This window comes from Neolamprologus multifasciatus, chromosome 11 (assembly GCF_963576455.1).
Source record: "Neolamprologus multifasciatus chromosome 11, fNeoMul1.2, whole genome shotgun sequence".
In the NCBI taxonomy this organism is placed as follows: domain Eukaryota; kingdom Metazoa; phylum Chordata; class Actinopteri; order Cichliformes; family Cichlidae; genus Neolamprologus; species Neolamprologus multifasciatus.
In genome coordinates, this window is record NC_140449.1 from 11,790,810 (window position 1) to 11,805,207 (window position 14,398).

The 14,398-nt window shown below is 40.7% G+C and overlaps 2 protein-coding genes across 2 annotated transcripts in view; both read right to left on the bottom strand.

Annotated features, from left to right (window-relative positions):
- LOC146507875 (eukaryotic translation initiation factor 3 subunit H) overlaps positions 1-4,755 on the bottom strand; it is a 60,799-nt gene extending 56,044 nt beyond the window's left edge. The window contains exon 1 of the mRNA XM_085176183.1: positions 4,598-4,755. Within this exon, the coding sequence (XP_085032309.1) occupies positions 4,598-4,699 (102 nt within the window). The 5' untranslated portion in view covers positions 4,700-4,755. The remainder of the gene's footprint in view (positions 1-4,597) is intronic.
- Positions 4,756-5,956: 1,201 nt separating this feature from the next.
- Positions 5,957-14,190, bottom strand: LOC146507877 (double-strand-break repair protein rad21 homolog A-like). Its single transcript, XM_085176179.1, has 14 exons — positions 14,056-14,190; positions 12,515-12,705; positions 12,219-12,348; positions 11,945-12,044; positions 11,348-11,454; positions 10,951-11,148; positions 10,688-10,813; positions 10,468-10,593; positions 9,079-9,302; positions 8,373-8,526; positions 8,080-8,225; positions 7,514-7,693; positions 7,240-7,323; positions 5,957-6,939 (listed from the first exon to the last, which is right to left on the bottom strand). The coding sequence occupies exons 2-14, from the start codon at positions 12,656-12,658 to the stop codon at positions 6,748-6,750; spliced, it is 1,911 nt and encodes a 636-aa protein (XP_085032305.1). The 5' UTR covers positions 12,659-12,705; positions 14,056-14,190; the 3' UTR covers positions 5,957-6,747.
- Between the last annotated feature and the right edge of the window lie 208 nt (positions 14,191-14,398).

The following is a 14,398-nucleotide window of genomic DNA, read 5'->3' on the forward strand; positions in this document are numbered from 1 at the left end:
AGGGCTACAGTCGAAGTCTCCAGGAACAGTGGCATTGGCTGCTTTACCCTGTCCCCGGTCCCCTTTGAGCTTTGGCTCCTTTTTCCAACAGCAAATAGCTTTTCTAGTCTCCCTCCATCATTGAGAGCAGATAGCAACGGATACACAATGTTTTCAGCTATCTAGCTCTTGGCGATCTGCTCATCGCACACTTAAACAGCATCTGTCTGGAAAAGGGAGGAGGCGAGAGATGGACAGTCGGCCAAAAACAACTCCAACAAGGTCAAACAAATAGGGCTAAACACGAGGGGGGTTAAAAAAAAAAGAAAGAAAAAAAAAGGGGGGGGGGGGGAGAGAAATCCTGAATCCACAGAAATGCTTTAAAGACAGGAAGCAAAGAGGCATCTGCACTACAAGAAAAGGAAGGAAGGAAGCCTGGAGGTTTCAGTGGATTTGTAGTACCGGCTTCCTGGTGCTCAGTAAATGCCATCAGGTATTGTAAGCAAAGCCTGGAAAGCTTAACGTCTGTGCAAACCTGCATGCCCACAAAGACATGCCAACTCTCCCTCCAGTACCATCCCTCCCTACTACTCAAGCTCTCTCAGATACACACACACGCACACACATACAAACTCACGTATAATTTTATTGATCCAGTACACCGGCAGCTAACCCAGTGATCTCACCTCATGTGGAGAGGCCCAAGATTGATATGTGGACAGTGCATTATAAATCAACAAGCTTAAAATTGAATTGTGCAAAATCAATTGCGGTCTAAATCCCCTGTTGGCTGCCTTTAATTCTTATCATAAATCTTCTGCCTCACTCACACAAAGGGGCTTATATTCCTGCCACAACGGGGCTCAAGTTATGAGAAAGTACAGCAAGAGAGACGATCGCGTAATGAGGTTGGGTTTTTTTTTTTACGTTGCTGAAGTGTGAACGGACTCTAAACTCAACGCCAGCTGCAAAATATTTGACAGAGAAAACACTTTTGTGTGGCAGGAGTCGTCTGTTGGGTTAAGCCACGGATGAAGACCACGGCAGATTCCCACTTCATCTGCCAGCTTTCGCCTGCTGGCGTGGTGAGATCTTTCTCAAACATGTTTGATTTTGCTAGGCCAAGTCTGGCGTGTAATGTGAAGTAGTCCAAGACTGATGTATAGCAGCCACTGACTCTGGCAGCAACCGATGGGAGCAGTTGTAGCAATGTGGGGAGACAAATAATCCAAAAAATTAACTAAAAGGAAAGTACAGAGGTCAGAGCAATATGGCTAATTTATAGTGAGGCTATTTATGCATATCATGTGTCCTGCCTGCTGCACAGTCTATCAAGATAGCAGCCTGGTCTAAACCAGTGCACAGTTTCATGTTTGAGACACCTCATCTGAAACCATAATACACCTTAGTCAATTTCAAATTAATTTTTTTAAATCTCATTTAAGATCAAAGTCTAGCCATTAATTCCCTTGACATGTAGTATTTTCATTGCTAGGAGAATAATCTGCCATGATTGAGGAATTCACAGCATATCCAGCAAAACATATGATTAAATGCTTACCAGGGTTTCCCCACAGAGGTCCCGCCCCAATAATATCTGGCTGTCTACCCATTTCACCTTTTTTTTTCCTGCTCAAAAGAATGACGCAATCCACTAGCAATTTCCTAATGAGCAATTTCCTCAGTCTTATTTTGAAAGTTCAGTTGCTAAACAGCTACCCCCCTTCCCATCTTGTGTTTCCTTCCTGGCATGCTCACCAGTCGCTCTCATGGCTCTCAGAGTCTCTCATTCCACGGTCGGACTGAGTCCAGCTTTGCCATCTTGGACTGCCGCTGGCAACAATAGTCCTCGTTCTGCTCTGAGGATCTGCTGCGAGCTGGAGGGCCACTCTAACCAGAACCTGCAGCCGGTTTAGAACTGGTTCATGTGCTGCTCCATCAAGGCTGCGGAGCAGAACAGGGACCACCGTAGCCAGCTGCTCCCCAGGATGGTTTAGTTGGCATCCAACAGTGGGGTAAGAGACTCATTGGAGAGGCAGCTAATTACTGGTCTGTTAGTTATTTGTCACAAAGGGATCCTGCAACTAATTAGCAGTGGATAAAGTTTATATTATAATATTTACTATATTAGGTATAGATGTGCCTCCTTTCACACACACCCATGTGTGCACAGCCACCTACTACCACAAACGGGAGTATCACTGTTATTTATTACTATTTTATTGATATTAGCCTCCCTGTTTAGGGTTTTATTCACATTTCAAACTCATCCTTTTCTCTCCCTTCGCACATCTAAAGCACTCGGTGATGAAACATGGCTGGACTGTTTTTTAAAGATGTGACTGAACAACAAGCAGTAGCCACCGTGACCAACGGTGCTCGACAAAAGGCTGCACTCCTCCGACCTCTCAGCAAGGTAACTAACTCAACTGTGGAACAGTGAGCTGCTTGAAATCTGATTATTGTTGACCAAGTCTTCTTTTTTTTTACTTCACATTTCAACAATACAAGTTTGTTTGACCTGCGCAGCCGCACCAGATGCAGTCGTGCTTTACTTTTTGCTCAAGTACCTGCTCAGTGAGTGCTTCAGCGAGTGTATCAAGTAACTCTGAATGTCAAATTAAAATAAATAGCATGTAAACATGACGTATAGCTTCTGTGCTATGTAGAAGAATATATGTAAAGCTATCATTCTGCATTCTGTATTGGATAGCAAGCCATCTCCTGTGTGCACGGCAGCAGATCTGTACTACATTATTATATGACACCTCCCTGTCAAGCACAGGCTCAAGAACCTGAGGCTTATCTAAAAACCCCAGGGGGGCAGAAGGGGACTCTTCTTGCTGAGAGTGGAAAATGACTGTTACATGAAATGTTAGATTAAACTTACTTTGTTTTTTCCCTGCCTTTCAAGTCTGTGAGACCGTCAAATCACGGTGCCAAAATATCCTGCACAAAGCGCTCTGACTTTTCCTTAATTCGTGGTACAAGAATAAGACGCGTGTCTGACGTGCATCTAGGCTTCTTCTCAACAGAGGCAATTGTGTGATCTCAGTAGGTGTTTAATGGAACCCACTGCAGTGCTGCTCTCCACTTCTGTGGCAACATCAGTGACTGAAACCTCTTCAAAAGCAAGAAAACAATTCAGTTCTACTACACAGCAGCGGTGATGCTGTCTACGGGCAAGCCTCCAGCTAAACCTCTGACAGACGTGTCATGACGCAACGCGGCAGCAACAGCTGCATATCAATGCATTCAGGTGAAGCGCATTTCATAACGCCACCTGAAAAAGACACCCTTCCTTCAGCAGTCTCCATTCAAATGAGGCTGCACACTAAGCTCTTCCTGACTGTTTTTAATTTAAGTGTTGCGATTAAAATGTTTGGCTGATAAAGCCGAGAAAAGGAATTAAGAAAATCTCATTAAGGGTCTAAATAATACACATGGAGGTGAAATATTCAGATTTGAAATTAGAGCCTAGGACTCTGGGGCACCTTTAATGAGCAAGATAAAAGGAAGGCAGCAGCTGGCAAGTTTAAGTCTTGGTTACTGCGTTCAGGAACACTGGGAAAAAAAGAAGGAGAAAGAAAAAGAGCTGCTTTGTGTCCAGTGCCACTCAGGGCAGGAGGGAGGGAGAACGTAAGCGAAGCAAGTTTGTCCTCTGCTGTTTCTGCAGAGGTACTACAGGACAGGAAAGAGGCCATGGATTGTTTCAAGTCCAGTTTGAACATGTTCCACTATTTACCTGTTAATGAACAGTGGCAAGAGCTTACTAACAAGTCAGCGAGGAAGTAAATTTTGTGTCCAAAGTACACACAATAGCCACACAAACCAGCACACTGTTGCAATACATGTGCCCAAGAACCCTGGGTCTGAACAAATCTGAAACAAAGGCCTCTAGCTGTGTATGTTACGGGAGACTCAGGAACAATAGTATCACCAGGTCCCAACAGGAAAGGCAGAACAGTAACTTGTTAGTTTTTGTGCTGCAGAGGCAGAATAGTGGGAAAATGAATTTATTTACTATGTTTTGTTAACCTAGCCACAAGAGATTTAACATTATCTAAAGCAAATTCTGCTTCAGAAGACTTATTTAACAAGGGCCTAATTTAATCACGACAATAGGATCTGTTGGAAGGCACACAGGCCTTCTGTGGATCTATAACAAAGGTCAGATTTGCCAGTGAAGGTACTGTTGTCTGCCACAATAAACATAGCTAACAAATGCAACCTCTAAAATACTTTACATCGTAAAAAAAAAAAGCAGCACCGGCAATAACACGATTCTGATACTCGGGGAAGTCCTGGTGCTAAAAACAAACACCCCTTTCGTTTAATGAAACCTACACACCGGCTAACAAAAAGACGATTGCTATTAGCCTGTTATTAGTCTGCTAGTAAGTTTCGAATCTCTAAACAGAATTTTTTTTCCATTTGTTTACCAAAAACTGAATAACAAGGCTCCATGCACGTTTTATCCCTTTAAACAGAACCAGAAAGGGCCTCGTACTATCTCTCCGCCATGATGATGCTCACACTGTAACGCACACATCTGCTAACAACCGGTTTATCTGCCGCTCGTTAGAAGCTGGTAACACAGACCGACACTAACACTTACCAGTCCCTCAATCTGGATCTGCTTTACGGGAGAGTCCAAAGTGCCGCCAGTAGAAGCCATCGCTGTGCTGGATACTGAGCTGGACTCCTTACGCGATGCCATCTATGCTGCGCTCCACGCGGAAAAAGGAAGGAAAGTGCTCAGCGACGGACGTTTCCGGTGACAATACGCCCGTTTTCCTGTCCGTGTAGAAACAAAGGCTGAGAATCCGATCAACTTCTCGTCTAGAAGTTCCAGTTGAAGTTGGGTTTTTTTATTTAGCGCGTCGGAGTTGTAAAATAATATTTTTCTACAAGTGCCCTAACATGATATATGCTGACAACCGCTGCTACAAAATAAAATGAAGGAGCAATCCCCATACAGTTGTGGTCATGTAGATCATGATGTGCATGATCTACATGGTGCTTTGAACTGTTCTTTTTCTTTGATTGTACAGTATACTAATGACTTTAAAGAAAAAAAAACACAAGTATAAACACGGGGTCATATATATATAGAGATTGTTTAGAATGTTTTAGGGCGTTCAGGAACACCCATGAACCATCAAAGCTTAAGCCCGCCATGAAATGGAAACTATCCATTTTTATATCACCACGAAGTAAGAGGTTGTCAACTAAGGAACAAGTTCCTGCTCTAAAATCGGTATGTTTGGAGGAGTAAAGGTGAGGTTTTCAATCCTAAAAACACTGTACCAGCTATCAAGCATGGTGGTGGTAGCAACATGATATGGAGCTATTTTGCTAGCAGTGTTATATTGCATTGCACAAAGCAGATGTAATAGTGAATAAAGAGGACTAATCAACAGCTAAATGGTTAGCAACCATTTCAATAGGACAATCCCCAAAACACACCAAATCTGATTAAAAGATACAGCAATCTAACATTAAGGTTCTAGAAAGGCCTCCCCAAAGCCATTCATGAGTTCAAATAAACTCTACCAATCCTGCAAAGAGGACTGGTCAAATATCCTGCCAAAATTATGCCAGAAGCTTGTTCAAAGGGTAGAGCTTGCTAACAGCTAGCTAACACACACACACACTTGAGCTTGTGCATACAAGTTTGACTCAGTTTACATTCAAGATAACCCCAAATACATTAAAACTTTTGAAGCATTTTTTTAAGTCATTAAAGATGTTTACTATACAATTGCTCCACCCTTAACGATTTTCCTTACCAAGTTTAAAACCATTAAAGGCCCTACATTTCTATGACATCTATGCTCACAACTGTAACATTTAGTATTTTTGTTCCCAGTCTCTGGTTTTTGCATTTCAGTGCTTTCTTTACATGGTCAAGCTACAAGAAAAAACTGAAAGCAGAAATGAGCCTTTGAATTTAAGGTGAATCAATACTCTCCTGTTAGTAATCAAAGTACTTAAAACACTTTATTTCAAATCTTTACAGATGTATCACAACTAGAAGTTACCCAAAGACTAAAAAGGTGGGATAATGAACTTAACTGTAACAAGGACATTACCTAGTTATATAATGCAAAGAGGTGAATAAGCATAAACTTAAAAAGGTACAAAAAAGAAATTTACATGAAACTTAATCGACAAACTTCCTGAATTATACATCTGATACATGATATTTAATGCCAGGTAAGATTGACCAATTTTTTTAAAAAACAGATTAAACATTTTGTTTTTCAAAGAACAAGTGCAACAAGGAGAGGATGGGAAAGGTTACACTTCTGAGCAATAAAACAGTACCTTTGCAAAACATGGACAGTCATTACAGGATGTTTTATTGAAAAGTACACTGGGGGGCTTTATCTAAAATCTGCAATATTTCAGTTGAAACAGGGGCAATGATACAAAACTCAAGGAATAAGCAGACAATAGAAATTTAACTTAAAAGTTTACAAATTGGTGACTGAAAAATGTTGCTTTATAAATATTCTGTTAAACATTCTTCCTCGCTCCATTTGAACCAAGAATACTGCATGATTCAATCTGTAGTACAGTAAAATCTGTTATTTTAAAAAGTTTCCAACCCATTCCCGCCTAATCCCTCCCCCTTTCCCCAGGGAAGAAGAAAAAAAAAAAGTGGGGGGGGCCATCAGGAAAACACAAAATTAAAAGGAAAATAGTTGAGAATCAAAAATGTATGCCTGTTGCAAGCAGAGTGTTTGTTGGTTCTTCCAATGTCTAAATAAGGTGGAATTTTGGTCCAGCTGTGGCGATGATGTCGCTGTAGGGCTCAGACTGGGTCACTTCGATGGCTTGCTGCTTCTTCAAGACGAGGAAACTGTAAAACTTGGCGGCTGCCTGCTTCCTGTTGTTGTTCCGGCACAAGTCCAGCAGACTAACAGACTGTGCACCAGTCTTAGCCATAACGCGCTATGACACAAAAGCATTATATAGATGTGTAATCAAACATAACACAACTTTGAGATGATTCTCACTGTTGAGGTCATTTCGTGAGGAAAAGTTCTTAAAGACTACCATGTTTCAAATTTAAATCCATACCATGGATTAAATCCATCCAAACCATGTTGCAAGTAAAGTAAAAAGGTTAGTTGTTGTTTTTTTAAAGCACTCTGTGAACTGTCCAAAGCCTTTTCATTATTACTTGCTAACAGGCTTAGTTATTTCAATTCCATTTTCAGAAATGTGTAAGCGCCATAACAGCTTTCTTACCTGGAGACCATGCAGCATCTGTTGGGTTCTCTTGTTCCATCTCTTCTCTTCCTGATCTTGATCGCCACCTTGCCCTTCCTCTTCCTAAAGTACAAAAAAAAACAAAAAAAACAACACAGAATGATTAGCATCAACTGGTCCAGACATGTATAGCCACACAGACAGAAAAACTACTTCTCTTGATTGGGAACTTTGACAAATTGGCAACACTGTCAACTACAAATTCTCCAGTTTTGCATGTAAATAAATAAAAGAATAGGCTATTTCCACCCACCTCCTCTTCATCACTTTCATCCTTCTTGTCTTTTTCCTTCTCCCCAAGAAGGTTGAGTTCAGGGACAAGCTCTGTGAGGTTCAGACTACTCTCCTCTGGGGGCAATTCCACCTGAGGCATGTCTAACCTCGGAGGCACGACTGAGCGGTCAGCCAACTGCTGCGGCTCCAAGGGAACCATCTAAAAAAGGAAAGAAAGCAGAAAACATCAAAATCAGGACCAAGTTAATACAAAATGCAGTAACCTGAAATGTTTTGTTTCTACAACTGGACCCATTTTTGATGTTTCAACAGATTCAAAACAACTTCATCTGTTGGAACCTTTCTATTAAATAACATTTAGCATGAATGTGACCCTAACCAGGTGAAATCTTTAAGCATGGTCTAGGAAAACACTGTTTAAGAACTGAAAATCTAACAAGAATCAGCTGTCCATTATATACATTTTAGATACAAACAACAGCACATTGTTATACGCAATGCAAAGGTAAACTAGACATCTGTAATTTTGCTGATTTTACAGCATAAATTATTTTTTATTTTTTTAAAGAGGAAATAGATATTCACAGGAAGGGTGCTGTCTTTGTCAAGAGCCTTGCGTTTGACTGCACGGGGGGTGGAGGGAGGGGGCATGACAGTTTCATCCAAGGCCGTTCTGCTGCCCTCCATTGCAGAGGCTGCCAGTATGCTGGGCTCCTCCATGATAGGCTGGTCTGAGGGACACAAAGAAAGAGATTAATTGAAAGTAATAACAACTGTCGAGGTGAACACCACCTTATTTGATGAAAGATGGTCTCCCTTCTGAGGCTTTAACACAACTAATGACATGATCTCCTCACGTCATTTCCAGCAGGACTTACCAGTAACATCTCTGTGCTGAGTTAAGACCTCGTCTCTAGGCACCTCTGGGTTCTCCAGTTCTTTGAGGAACTCATCCAGACTGTCTGCTTCGCCTCCCTTCCTCCTCTTCCTCAGCTCATCTGGCACCAGAGGTGTCAGGCAACGTGTGAACATCTGGTATCAGATATGTAAAAGTTAAAAAAAAAAAAAAAAAAAAAAAAAACACTTGTGAGAGGGAGGAGTGTTACTTTTTTTTAAAATTTAAAAACCACTATATGACAAGTTAGTATTAAAACAAAAATGCACAACTCATGTGAGACAAAAGGAAATTGTCCTTAATTATGCATTGACACATTTTCTATTTAGTATTCAGAAGCAGTAACGTCAGTGTTAAAGGACAGGGAAAGAGAGGCAAAAACAATCACTTCCTCCACCTCCTGTTCCTTCAAAGCTCTCATTGCAAATCCCACAATCTGAACAGAATGCCAATGAAAAAATACTATGTTATAAATCTACTCCATCTCCTCTCCCTTTCCATTACACAGCAACTGAGGCTGACCTACTTGGAGAATTGGACTGCTGTTGTGAAAGCGGTAATAAGCATGCCAAAGTGCTAATATTCCTTAGCAGTGATTTCAGACAGGCAGCTGAAAGTCTGTGTTAGTTCTCAATGTGTGTGCGCATTTACCCACAAATACATGAATATTTATCACAAGCATTTGTTACCTTGAGCAGCCTGGCATTCCAGAGGGGCTGAGCAGGCAGAGAGAAGAGCTTCTCCACTCCTCCAGTTTCCTTCCACATCATAAGCTTCTTAGTGGGAGGGGCGAGGTCCAGGGTGGTGACAATATCTGAGTAGTCAGACAGTTGGGCTCTGATGGTTTTGCTGTCCAACTCCTTCACGCTGTCCACAATCAGTTTCCTTTTACGCTTGGCCTTGGTCTCTTTAACTGAAAAGAAACAAGAAAAAAATAATAAGTTCACAATGGTTATTTCACCATAACTACCCTACAATTAAAATTACAACTTTAACCTCCTAGGACCTGGCATCCACATATATGGACATCACATTTTGGGTTATTTAGACCAAAATACTCAATTTTGCTCTACAAGCACCTGATATCCACTTACGAGGACATTATACTGCTGCTGTTCTATCGAAATTTTAAACGAATATCCTCATATGTGGCTCTCATTTTTCTTAGAAACAAAAATTAGGTTAAAAAAAAAAAATCTGGTAATTCTTTGTTTTTACATTCATCGGGTCCCAATATGCCCAAATATCAAAGAGAAATTAAAAATGCATGTCATGGAAGAGTTCGGGTCTTAGGAGGTTAAATTATTACGATGAGTGCTTAATGACATTAAAGCTGTGTCTACAGAGAAGTTAGTTCCCTATGTTTGTTACACAAAGCAGACATGGTTCTGTTGTAATCACTCCAGCTGCATACACAAATGGCACATTTAATTCATTTGTACTATATGCCCGTAAATACAGCCTGCACTGTATTTTCATGCTTCCACTCTATATAGCCCATTTCCTGCACTTTACTACCTAAAAACAGTAAGAATGTATTACATTAAGCATGTTTATTGGAAGTGAAGAAATTAGCTTCCTATCAAACCTGTGTACACCTGCAAATATGTGGCTTATCCTGCAAAATATAGACAAGTAAAACTAAAAGTTAATTGCTCTGAGCAAATTATATATCAATATTACAGAAATTTAAGCCTTTCTTCATTCCTCTTAATTTGCAGCATTGCCTTCACATTTCTCAGCACAACTAGAGACATTAAATAGAAAAGCTATCACAGCACTAAAAAAAAAGTAATGTTATTAACTTTATCTGTAGTTGGTTTTAATTTTGTGGCTACTTGGTGCTTATTGCCATAAACTAATGACTTTTAAGCATTTAAAATTGCAGAGCGAGTGTATTTATGCAGCATTGACTATAGAGGCCTTTTTCTCTTTTTCTTTTTTCGTTTTTTTTATGGAGCGCAATTAATAAGAGTAAAACTGCAATGCTACAAAAGAATAATAAATAAAGAATTCAATTCAATTTTTCCTCCTCTTTAGTGCAGCCTTTCATCTCAACAAAAGAGCGGGGGACTTACCAGTGATATCAATGGGCTCCAGGGCAAAGGCCTCCTCCTCATTGTGAACCAGAGTGGTCTGTTCTGTCTGGTCAGCCATGGCAGGCAGGGGCTCTGGTGGACCTGAGTCTGGGCTGTCTGGGCCCGCTGGACACACGCATCAAAAGAGGCAATATGGTCACTTATAACAGCACACAACTGAGGAGTTTTATCACCAGTTTCTACAATTTTGTTTACTTACGTGACTGGAGGTTGTCAAAGTCATCCTCATCATCACCATGATCTGGAGGCATCATGACACTTTCTGTAATAGCTGGAGGATCGTCAAAGATACCGCCGCCATCTTCAGAGCTCAGCAGTTTGTCAACTGAGAAATAATACATTTAACTTTATCATGTTATCATATCTCACAGAACAAGAATTGTTTGCCAAGTATGAGAATGATGTGGCTGTGATGACGATGCGGTCACCAGATCCCAATGTGTAAACAAATATGTTTCTCACCCAGCATCCCCCCATCACTGTTGCCCATGGAGCCGTCCCCAAAGTCATCATACTCCATGTGGTTGGATTTGTCAGGAAGATTAGCTGGACCAGGTTCAGCCTCAAGCAACAGGTTAGAAGCCGTCGCACCATGTATTATATCCTCCTCAAATGTGCTGGCATCACGCATCATCTCTCGGTCGTCCATGCCAAAATCAGCTGAGGAGTACAGCAGAGTATTATTATAAAATATACACCACATTTCTCATTACACAGAAATGAATTAAACATTTCAAACCCCAATGGATAACAAAGACATAATTAGTAAATCTAAATTTGCCAAGTGTGTTGACCATTACCAGGGTTGGGTTGTGCGATGTGTGTGTGTGTACACATGAGGACATAAATAATGACCTACCAAAGTCATTGTCTTGCAAGAGGCTCAGGTTGCCAACATCTTCCCTCATGGTGATCTCCTCTACTCTGCTCTGGTTCAGGGTGAACTGCTGAGCAACATCTATGTCACTATTTGAAGGAGAAAGCAAACAAAGGTATTAGAGATGAGTCAAACGGTTGCCTATGACGTTATTATAAAGCCTCCATGTCAGCCCCTCACTGAAACTCAATATACTTGTATTGTAAATAAATGAATAAATAAATACTGCAATTAACAACAACTTGCAGAACTACATTTTTCTATGTAGTATACAGAATTCCATTAGCTACAATAGCCTCTGTTTGTCACCACTGTTTGAATCACCAAATAGCTGCTCTTATTTACAAACTTTTCATCTTTCTGTTATTGAACAATCCATCTGTGTAATTATGGCACTTGTGCAATGAGATTGGCTCCACTGACAATAAAAATGGTTGATGAAAGCAAAAATTGGAGGCATGCGTTGCTGTCATACTTAACACCAAGGACTAAAAACACAGACCTTACAGTGCATCCTACAAATGACAAAAGTATTTGGTAGAAATTACGAAATAAGAGCTGTTTACATAGTTGACTTACTCCAGATCTGGAAGTGGCTGGTCAAAGTCATGGAATTCTTCAGGTAAGGTGATAGCATTGTACGCTGCCTCTCTGTTTTCCTCAGGTAGATCCACTACACCTGAACACAGACAAGCAGCAACGTAGTTTTAAACACACAACTTTGTATGTGGTTCTTATTTATGAGGTGTAGCACAATGGATCAAAGTCAGTACCACAGCAATGGGCCGGAAAATGTTTTTATTTGTTTGGGGAAAACAGATCAAAACTTCAAGAAACAGAAAAAAGACCTTACCTGGTCTAAAAGCCATTTTGATCTTGATGAAAGCTTCATTACAGTCAGCAAGCAGATACTTGGCCTTCCTGTGGTAAATTCTCACCACCCCAAGGAGCAAGTGGCCTGATGTACGCAATGCCATCTTCACCTGAAAAACAAAAGTGCCCAAAATGCTCAAAGAAAATTAATTTTTACAGGGTTATTTGTCCTGTTTTAGTATTTCACCAGCTCAAGATCAAAACAAGAATAGAAAGTGGACTAAAACGTCTTCAGTAGAACCACCAGAATACCTGAGACTATTTTTGTTGTGTTACCTTGGGTGAGATGATGCTCTCCACACTGCTCTCGAGGTTGCATTCAAACACATGGGCCTTGGTCAGCTTTTTGTCCCAATGGGCCGCCAGCCAGATCTTGGCCAGCGGCCCACGTTTGCTAAGGACAAAGTGGGCGTAGAACATTGCCCTGCTTCTCCTGGGTCACACGCTCACCCTGTGGTATAATTTACCTGTAAACATAATAAAGTAGTAAAAAAAAAAAAAAAAAAAAAGTCAAGACAAAAGCATTACCATCCCTTAGGATTTGTGGAAAAACAATGCATCTTTTGCTCTACTTCAACAATACAACCCTACACTTTTGACTGTTCTTGATGTGGGATTAAGAGTCAAATCTACTTTTTGAAAAAGTCGAAGAAAACACCACTGGATAGTTGCACAGAATTATTACTTAGTAATACGCTGCAACTATCATTTGTTCAGAAATATGCTGAATATTTAAGTCAAAATAAAACCCATTGCTTAATTACATATAACCTTGATGTTCCAACAAAACAAGCCATTACAAATAAAACGAATGGACACTCATGCAGATTGTGGAATAGAGATCCAAAATTTAACCAGGCCACCAAGCCTGAGTTGGGCAACAAGTCGCAAGAGCCGTTAAGACACTACCCCCATATTTTAAATAACAATGCCTTCAGCATGCTTCTATTTAATAAACAGCGGTCTATTGTATCTCAAATTAACATTTTGAGACAACTTCGAAAGCCGCCGCTCATATTAAGCAGGGGGCTTGCTAGCTGGATTTACCGTAGCTACTTCATACTTACATTAACTCTAAAATCCAATTGAGCTCCCTCGAAACACTTCGTATACTTTTTTCTTACAAATAAATTAAAGTTATGAAACTTTAATTGTTACTTGCTGCTGGTAAGATACTAACTACACATAGAAAGTGAGATTCGAACGTTATCAAAACATGCGCCGTGACTTCATTCAAGTTCCGCCTATTTCCCACTCTCCGAGGCAAACACTGTAAATGCACATGTCTATCTGGGGAAAGTCACACTTTGACGGCGCTTAACTTCAATAATACGACAAAGTTTTACATTTCCCAAATGCAATAATTAACTTGAAAAGCCCCACGCGTCTTTGAACACGGACTTCAGACAGTTTAACACGTTAAAAGCGCCAAAGAGTGGTCTGCGCCAGCAAATAGCCGGCGCCATCAAGTGGGATGAACTAAATTAGCCAGCAGCTAACTACAAAAGAAGCAGTGAGCAACTTCGGGGTGAAGCAGAAAATGTGGATCAAACTGAATTAATTTAATTTGAGCAAAACCACAAATTTTATAAAATGGCAAGAACACAAGCGAAGCACATGAGGGGGGAAGTGAAGCGCACAGGAACAAGGCGCCCATACTTTTTCCCTCTACACTAGCACAATACTATCGCTAACTGCTGGCTAACGGCTGCTTTTACACTGAAGGCCGCAGTGAATAAACTCACACATGCATGCTTACTTCCTATTGTAAAATACACAAAACTACGCCCAAATATTTCCGCTGCAAACACACTTACCGACAGTATCCCCTCTTGAGCGAAACCCCAATGATTAAGTTATTTCTCCCAGCAAATTCTTCCCTGTTGTACTCATTAAAACAGCCAAGATGGCGCCAGTCGCCTTCCTCCCGCTCACCGCTGTCCTTTTAAAATCGACAGGATGTTTACAGTCAAAAAATGGCGGAGGAGGAGTCTGCTAAGAAGGGTGATACTAACAGACAGCCTGCTGTGAACGGCAGCAGAGGATAGGAGGCGCTGTTGCACAGAGATCGCCAAGGTAATTTTAAATTCTGAAATATATGTCGCGTATGTATTATTAAAATTCCAACAACAACCACAATAATACATATTAATAATCTTT

What these genes read in the sequence shown, in the direction of transcription:
- LOC146507877 (XM_085176179.1), bottom strand. Translation starts at nt 12,658, where the DNA reads ATGTTCTACGCCCACTTTGTCCTTAGCAAACGTGGGCCGCTGGCCAAG. An exon ending in CAGCCACTTCCAGATCTGGA is followed by an intron (nt 11,455 to 11,944) that starts GTAAGTCAACTA and finishes TCCTTCAAATAG; the next exon opens with TGACATAGATGTTGCTCAGC. An exon ending in GGAATGCCAGGCTGCTCAAG is followed by an intron (nt 8,527 to 9,078) that starts GTAACAAATGCT and finishes ATCTGATACCAG; the next exon opens with ATGTTCACACGTTGCCTGAC.